Source organism: Neolamprologus multifasciatus, chromosome 10, assembly GCF_963576455.1.
Source record: "Neolamprologus multifasciatus chromosome 10, fNeoMul1.2, whole genome shotgun sequence".
Lineage (NCBI taxonomy): Eukaryota > Metazoa > Chordata > Actinopteri > Cichliformes > Cichlidae > Neolamprologus > Neolamprologus multifasciatus.
In genome coordinates this window covers 3,926,624-3,935,675 of record NC_140448.1, presented here as the reverse complement: position 1 = coordinate 3,935,675, position 9,052 = coordinate 3,926,624, and the positions used below count along the sequence as shown (strand labels likewise).

The 9,052-nt window shown below is 40.0% G+C and overlaps 1 protein-coding gene across 1 annotated transcript; it reads right to left on the bottom strand.

Annotated features, from left to right (window-relative positions):
- Nucleotides 1–207: 207 nt before the first annotated feature.
- LOC146509384 (collagenase 3-like) lies at nucleotides 208–3,085 on the bottom strand. The gene is made up of 10 exons (XM_085174882.1): nucleotides 2,943–3,085; nucleotides 2,532–2,779; nucleotides 2,295–2,443; nucleotides 2,003–2,131; nucleotides 1,731–1,892; nucleotides 1,481–1,604; nucleotides 1,230–1,363; nucleotides 967–1,126; nucleotides 755–858; nucleotides 208–581 (listed from the first exon to the last, which is right to left on the bottom strand). The coding sequence occupies exons 1-10, from the start codon at nucleotides 3,039–3,041 to the stop codon at nucleotides 475–477; spliced, it is 1,416 nt and encodes a 471-aa protein (XP_085031008.1). The 5' UTR covers nucleotides 3,042–3,085; the 3' UTR covers nucleotides 208–474.
- Nucleotides 3,086–9,052: the final 5,967 nt, after the last annotated feature.

The window sequence follows — 9,052 nt, the reverse complement described above, 5'->3', positions numbered from 1 at the left end:
AACATTTTATCTAAATTTGACATAAATCACTTGAAATTAAAATCTACTTAAGTAAATTAAGTGTCACTTTGTTGCCAAAGGTTTTTTAAGTAACCTCTAGTCACAGTTTTTACAGTGTATGGTTGTAACACAACAGTAACATACTTAAAATGTGCTTATTGATGATGTCAATTTATTTTTATTGTACTCCATTTGACCACACAACAACAACAATTAGCGAGTGGAAAAATTAAATAATGATTGTGACATAAATAAAACAAAAAAAGTTATGGTAAAGCTTAATAAAGTTAAAATAACAATAACAGTATTAAGTACAAATGCTGCTGTTAACTTTTTAACAATAAAATTAAATATCCAAAAATATATTGACACAGTTACTCTTCTTTCTTTTCTTTTTTTTTTTACTGTGCCTTATTTAACATTCAAAATCTTCCTTAAACAAGTTAGAAAACTGGCTTCTCTTTTTCTTTTTCTCTATTCGGTGCAGGGCAAGAAGTAGCTGTTCCTCAGCACGCGGTACAGCCTCCCGCTCCACATGGCATACTCAAACATTTGTGGTCCACTGTAGAGGTAGGTGTACCCTGCAGAACAGAGATGCTACATGTTAGTGCTGCATAACAGACCAGAGGGATTTTTAAACATCTTAAAATAGCAATCATTCATTACATGTAAACTCAAAAGATAAAAACAGAAATATCAAAAACAGAATTCATTGTCTCGTTTCAGTGGTCTTCAAGCCTGAATTGCTGCTCACCTCCTTGCTGCAGAGCTGCAGTCACTTGGGAGGTCATTCCCAAGAAGGTCTCATCCACCTGTTTGGGGAATCCCTTATCCATCTTCTTTGTGGCCTCATTATAACTGGGAAAAGAAAAATGTATTTAGATTCATCTAACATTTGTAATACAACTTGTAAGCTGCCGTATGGAAATCGGTTGCGTAATTTTCTCAGGTCTTAGTGGAACACACCTGTAGTATTCACTGCCTACAAAGAACAGAGTCTTCCCACTTTGTTCGTCATAGAGGGCCGCATCAACTTTCTTCACTGTTTTGGGCAGACCAAAGCTGGATATTGGTTTAGGAAAGCCACTTACAAGATCATAGCCGCTGAAAGCCCACACCTTCTGACCTGTGAACAAATAAGAAGCAGACTTTATAGTAAATCTATGTAAAGGTACAAAAATGCTGACTTCAAAGGAGTGCTGCATTAGGTGGACACTGGGAAAGCATACCTTTAAAAAGTAAGACACGGTCTAATTGTTGGTTCTCATAAGCAGCATCAATATTAGCAGGGGCATCGGGCCAGTTAGCTGAGATGAGAGTTTGTACAGGTGTGCTGACCTGAGGGTGTTTGCGCCAGACTAATCTGTGAACACACGCACAAAATGTAAATTAATGTAAATGATCAATCAGCCAATGTCAGAAGCCAGCTCTGCTATGAGAGATTTCTCACTCAGGTATTCATGCATTTATTTTGTGATACCTGTCCTTGAAGAAGAGCATCTCTCCTCGCAGTGTGGCAACAGCATCCAAAACCATCGTTGAATCACAGGCATCAGGAGTAGTGGGGGGTGTAGGTCCAGGCTTAACGGGATCTGGATTTGGACCTGGAGGTAATTTAATAAATATCACACTGTAAGTTGTAAAATGATTTATGCACAGGTTCTTCTAAGATTTTGGTCAACTCAAATATTTTTAATTGAATAAAACCAAAAAAAGAATTTAGCACTCACCATAGAGGGACTGGATGCCATTAACGTCATCCCGTGGAAGAACATAGGTGTCAGGGTTATTGTATGAGTACACTGAGTACATGAGAGCACCGGGGTCATTGGAGTGAGACAAGCCCAGAGAGTGACCAAATTCATGGGCAGCAACCATAAAGAGGACGTAGCCTGAAGTAGAAAACACAGAATGACAATTGGTTACAGCTAAGGATAACTCAGGTCGCACACTACAGCATAATAATTTGGACACCACAGTTCATAAAAGTAAACAAACGTACCTTTGCTTGAGCGGAACGTGAACGTTTCATCTTCATCAAAATGGGCATCCCCTCCAATGCCAGTACCGGGAGGAAATGCGTGGGCGAGAGTGCCATCAGGGCCATCAAAGGGGTAACCATCACCATGTGCTGTTAGAAGATAGCTGTATTAGACTTGGCCAAACAAAAAAAAAAAAAAAAAACACTAAAAAATATAGGTGAGATGGTGAGATAGGTGGGATGATCATGTCTTGTGCAATAATACAATAAAAACGTTCAGTGATTATATTACTTAGTGTGTTTTTAGACTCACCCCAGCGACCAAAGGAGATCATAATATCAGCAATGCCACTGTAGATCCTTGTGAACCTCAGTGGAGTGACATTGGCCCACACCTGCAGAGCTTTGTCTATGGAGTCATCCACCTCTGCCACAGACATGTCAGGTGTGTAGTTCTCGATCCTGCAGAGCACAACAATATCCAAGAAAATCATTAGTGTGGTCACATTTTCTCATGTTGTGTGTTATGTTGTGTCTTTAGATCATTCACCTGTATGTGAGGCTGTTTTTCTCCCATTTGAGGTTGTTTTCAAAAGTGGAGAAACGAGCAACCTGTTCATCGGGAACCCCACAGCGGGGCTTCTTCATCATGGCCAAAGTGTCAGCATCCAGAGACCCGGTGATCTGGAGACCAAAGAATCTCTGCATGTCAGCCAGCTTCTTGTTCATTGGGCTGATGCCCCTTCTGACAGCTGGACCCTCCTCCTCTGTGAGGTTGAAGAATTTCTTCAGGTAGTTCTGGAGGAGAGAAATATTCAGAGCTTTACACTCAAATATCTGTCAGCACGTTTAAGCTCAAGAAACAAGACAAGTAACAACATGGGATGGACAATTAAAATAATCACAAAGTTTGTCCACTCTAGCCTATGCCAAAAAATAAAAAACAGCCAAGTACACATACCTTTGCAAAACTTTCATCTTGCCCAGTAATCTGAGATACTGGCATGCAGTAAACTGCCACTGCCAGGCCAAGCAGAATGCTCAGAGTCAAAGTCTTCATGGTTCCTCGTTGTGTGCAGCTTGTGTCTCAGTGCTGTGAGAAGCTGTTATATAGGCTGGAGTTTGGATGTGTTGAGTAACTACCTGCCTATGGTGAAGAGGGGAACTCTGGCTTTGATTGCTCATGACGGTGTTACATGTACAAAAAAACACTGATGTTGAATCATTGTTGCAGTTTGCAGAGGAAATTGTTCATGAGATGATGTTTAGAAGAGCCCCAACATCTGTAATCATCAGATTTTAGTTCATTTGATTTTTATTCAGATCTGACTTCCATATCCCACAGTGTGAAGAAAATCAAATTGATTTCATGATTTTATGAAGCTCACAGAAGCTCAGCTTTCAACTTTATGAAAGTTCTAGAAATAAAATTAAAACTATTCCTATTTTCAAGCTCTTGTGCAGAATTGACTTTATAGCTGATTTAAAGCAGATTTAAACACATATTTGAGGATTTTCTTTGTGTGTATTTGTTCCAGAATTGTTACTATTTTTATCACTTTATTGTAATTTTGTTTCCAGAGCTAGTTTCCTTCTTAGCTGTAATTATTTAAACATTTATTTTCTCAGTGGTAAATGGCCTGTATTTGTATAGCGCTTTACTTAGTCCCTAAGGACCCCAAAGTGCTTTACACTACATTCAGTCATTCACCCATTCACACACACATTCACACACACATTCACACACATTCACACACATTCACACACACATTCACACATGGTATTTGGTATCTGGACTTAATAAGCTCAGAACAGTTCTTGTCTCATTAAACACTTTCACCTGTGTTTTCTTGTAATGGATGTGTTAACACAAATTTAATATTCTGTCAAAGACTCAATAGAGGAATTGAAAGTTTTTTTTCCCACTATGAACACTTTGGTTTTTGCACGATCCAACATGATTCCAAATGAAAAAAAGTATTTTGCCAGGAATTGGTCATGGAGGGTATCAAGTGCTGCACATCACATACAGGAAATGATGATTAATGTTGACATTGTCAGCATTTCTATTATAAAAACATTAAAGTCAGTTTATTCTACACATTCAAAAGTTTTGGAAACTGAAAACTTTCTTTTTCTGTGAGTCGACTGCAGGTGGGTGTTTTCCACCTTACCTGTAATTATCCCCAAACACTTTGTGTCAGTGTTATAGGAAAACTACATTTCTGTCAGTGTTACACAATACTGGACGCAGGGATGAAGAGTTTTGACTTTATAAAGTAACGTTCAGCCTCAGGTAAATTAGGCAACAGCAGTAAAACGAGACATTCACACACACACACACACACACACAGTGAATATGTTTCAACATAAAAGCAAAGATGTTTTTTAATCAGGAAAATTACAATTTTTCTTTGCTAAGTAAAAAATAAATCACTGATGGAACGACACGAGCTTAAAATAAATGTTACGTTTGGCTGAATAGCTCTATATCACATGTTGATGTTTGTATAGAGAGATTTAAAATTAAAATTAGCAGCAAAATAAGATTAAAACACATTTCAAATCACGAAAACTGTACAAATTCCAATATTACATCACTGTATTACACACTGAGGTAAGACTAACCACACACTAACCACTTCTCTTTTTTATACATTGTGGTCATTACTGGACGTAAAACTTTGTGTATGCATGCACAGCACCATCAAGCTCCAGGGAAAGCATTCCTTCACTTATCTCCTCTCTGTCACTGTTTCATTGCCTTCCTTCACTTCACATTCCAGCAGCTCATTAACACGACTGATGGAGTGCACACGTTTGAAGTTGGAGTCGTATTTGTAGTCCAAGTTTCCTTTGAAGAAGTGCACAGATCCTGTGGGGAAATCAATATTCATTTAGAATTTGAAACTTAAAATGTATTGTGGCAAACTGTGTTTGCTGTCTGGGGCAAGGACTGTCTGTGTACAGTGCATTTAAAAGTATTCATAATGAAAAGGTTTAAGTACCTTGGATAGTACTGCCTTGGTTATAAACCTTTATACCTTACATCTTTTTTTTTTACTCTATGTCTATATGCAAGTATTTTCCAATCACAGTTAGTGAAGATATTCTATTAATCTGAGAGTCAAACAGCAAAGGAGCAGAAAAATATCAAGTGTTAGTGTAAATGTACTGTAAATTTTGTTGGATTGAATTTCTTTTTATGAGAAATTGACATTTTAAAGGGCTGTAAAAGAAAAGTGATGTAAGTACCATCATAGAAGACAGCTGCATCTATAGGTGTTGGGATCTCTGGCCACTGCTCCTCAACAGACATTGGTGATCCCTCCATCACCCTTTGTTCCTCGTTGTACCTACATTATCACATATAATAATAAAATATAATAGTGATTTTAGAAAAGCAGAGATTTCCATGGGAAGTGTGATAAACTACATGACTAATTTACTTAAAGCACCGTTTTGATGACAAATAGTCAAGTTGGTGACAACAATTGATTCTGCAACCACTTGTACTAGAGATGTGTAATTTTGTATTACATCAAAGCGTAAGCAGGAAGCCTGTCTGGTTTAGACTGGTTCTCATGTTCTGTTATGCAACTTTTCAGCAGCTCAACAAATATGAGCAAATACATACCTCACCTGCCAAACCCACTGTGAACAGCATCATAATATATATATATATTATGATGCGGAGACAGCTGGCTGGAAGGACTCTTCTGAGCTCCCAGTGGAGACGAGGAACAGCTGGATGGACTCTCCAGGGTTCTGGATGCTTTTAACCAGGGAACCGGCTTAGGTGCAGGAGCTGCACCCACCCGAGGAAGTGGAATCATGGAATACCAGTGCTACATATTTAAAATACAAAATATGAGTAACTTTATTCAGTTACAGCTACTGCTTAAATGGGTGGTAATCAGAATACAGTTACTTTGTTGAAATAAATAGAATACACGGCGGTCATTTTCAGTTGCTCCAATTTTGGTGATTAAATGCAGTCAGGCGCAGGTTTAGCTCAGTTGGATAAGCATGTAGTCATATATTGAATGGCTGTGAACGCATGGCCTGGGTTCGAGTACAACTGTTTTTTAACTCAATTTCCATGTGGGATTAATACAGTTTCTCTGTATTACAAAACACACAAATAGGAGGCTTTAAATTAAGTGTCCTGTTAATGTTGGTGACGTCAGTTACACAATAGACCCAGAGCAAGCAGTGCACGGGCAGGAATGCAGCTAACATTGTTAGCTGGCGTTACCTGAGGTTAGTTCACAGACTGCAGACTGTTAGGCCGTTTCTAAATACTCAAGTACGCAAGTCTGTACTCGTGTTCTCACGAGTCTGGACTTCGTAAGTTCACACAGGAGTCCAGACTTCCTGAAAACGCAGCGCGATTGTTCTGCAATTGGGACGGCAGTGTACTCGATGACATCACAGTTCTGGAGTTTTTACTGCCATTCCCTCTTAATTTAAGCACTTTGGCAAAATTCCCTTTTACATATCATCTGTTGCATAAAAGCTTCATACAGTTAAGCACAATCACTACATGACAGAAACACAAGCTTGATCTCTCTTAATAAAAAAAAGTATACATATATGACTGAATAAAAACAAACAACTGAGATGTTAGAATGCTTTTATTTTTATATTAGTAAACACTCAAAACTTACAATAGACAGCTGGGGTTTGGAAGAGAATTGAACAAATATTAACCTTTGTATGGTGTTCGGGTCTGTGGGACCCGTTTTCAGTTTTTTTCAAAAGAAAAATTAAACAATTAATTATTTTTTCAACCTGAAATTCATTGGCTTTGGCTTATTTTCTGTGAAGAACATAAATCCAAATTAATTTTCAATGACCTCATACTGTACCTCCCCCCACGCATTTACATTACATACAAGGTGTTCGGGTCCACTGGACCCAGGTCTAATAAAAGTGTTGAAAGTGTAGGTCCTGTGTTCCCACACTCTGTCTTCCTCCTTTCTGGTGCTGCTGATAGTGTTTCTTCCCCTCCCTCCCCAAAGGCCTACTTTGGGGTTCTTATCCTTGCAGGAGTTTTCAGGTCCAAAGGGGAATCCACAGAATCCCTGTGGGATGCAGAAACCGGCAAGAACCTTTCCGTGCATCAATGTCTCTGGTCGACGGAAAAAGAAGTGACGGGTAAGGTAAGCGACGGGTAAGGTAAGCGACCCATGTTGTAGGTGACGTCAGACGCCGGAGATTTGGCGGAAAAAACAAAGCGAATGGTAGCGTAGAGTTTAACAAAGTTTCCTTAAGCTTCAGTACTGCCAAATAAACTAACCAACTGTCATATAACTAACAACATCTGTCTTATCATCTCTAACACCCTGGAGGACAACGGGGAGAGTTTAGACGCTCTCCAAGAATACATCGAACACTGCTTCCAAGATTTAGTAATGAAGAAGGCCCAGAGTGCATCTTCCCCGGCCAAAACCGAGACGCCGTCATCGAAGAGATGTCGTCCGGCAGACTCCCCCGGCACAACATCGCCTGCCGGCAAAGACATCGCAGATATCCTGGAGTCAATCGACAAGCGATTGTCCAGTTTCGATGCGAGGCTGTCCCTGGTGGAGATTCTACACCGGGAATTTAAATCTCTGAGAGAATCCCTGGAATTCAGCCAGCAGCAGGTGGAAACGCTTGCCGCTGAAAATGCCACGCTACGGGAGTCGGTCAAATCTCTCGCCGATAACGTGACCCAGCTAAACACTGAAAATAAAAAAATAAAAGAGTCCGTTATCGATCTACAAGCCCGTAGCATGAGAGACAATCTTGTTTTTTCTGGTATTCCAGAATCTACCGGAGAGGACGCGGAGGCAACGGTGAAAAGCTTCATTAAAATCCACCTGAAGCTGCCGGAGGACACCGTAAAGAACATCGCCTTCGACAGAGTGCATCGCTTGGGGGGCGTGAGGTCGCGGACCGGGAGACCACGTCCTATTGTGGCCAAATTTGGTCAATTTAAACAGAAGGAACAGGTGAAGAGTCGCGGCAGGGAACTGAAAGGAACGGACTTCAGCGTGAACGACCAGTTCCCCAAAGAGATCCTGGAACGACGCAAGGTCCTGTTCCCAGTCCGACGTAGCTTCATGCAGAAAGGCTCCCGCGCTGTCATCGCCGTGGACCGGCTCTACGTGGACGGACAGCTCTACCGCGACCCCGGCACCACACCGTGGTTATATTGACTGCACTCCAGATAAGAACCCGCTACACTCTTTTCTTATTCATTCACACTTTCTCCTTTAACATGGGTTGAACCTAGTAATATCAGTATGATGTCATAGCAGATATAACACCGTCACCCTCCGTCATTACTTTAATTGGAATGTTTCCGTTTCTTTTCTTTTTTTTGTTGTCGCTCACACTTTATGTGGTTTCTTTCTTTCTCTTGTCTTTCACTGCTGTGATCACCTACTTCCCCACTCACCTACAAACAACACCCTCTATTTCTCCATATATTCGCACCACGATCACGCAAACACACACGCTCAACGGCAGCACATTTACAACAGCCTCACAGCAAGCACAGACTTACAGGACACATACGCAAGCCACGCTTGTTCATATTAGTGAATAGTCACACACATAGTCAGACTTATGGAGCCTATCACCACACTTTTTTCTCTTTCTATTTACAAACAAGTGATGTTTCCACATTCTCTCCACCCGTCTGAACGAAACACCCAGCTTACATCATTAGACATACACACACAATTATGGGCATGCTGAGGTTTGTCACATGGAATGTAAATGGGGCTGGCACCAGAGGAAAGAGGTTAAAGATATTTAACCAGCTTAAAAAACTACAGGCAGATGTTGTTTTATTACAAGAAACTCACAGACCTGTTACAGGTTTAAACGAACTTAAAACACCTGAGTTTCCTAATGTGTTTGCAGCTTGTTATAATTCTAGACAAAGAGGAGTAGCAATTTTAATACATAAAAATGTTAATTTTACAGTACTTGATACAGTTATGGATCCAGAGGGTAGATTTCTAATTATTAAACTATCAATATTGAACAAAAAACTATGTATTGTAAGTATATATG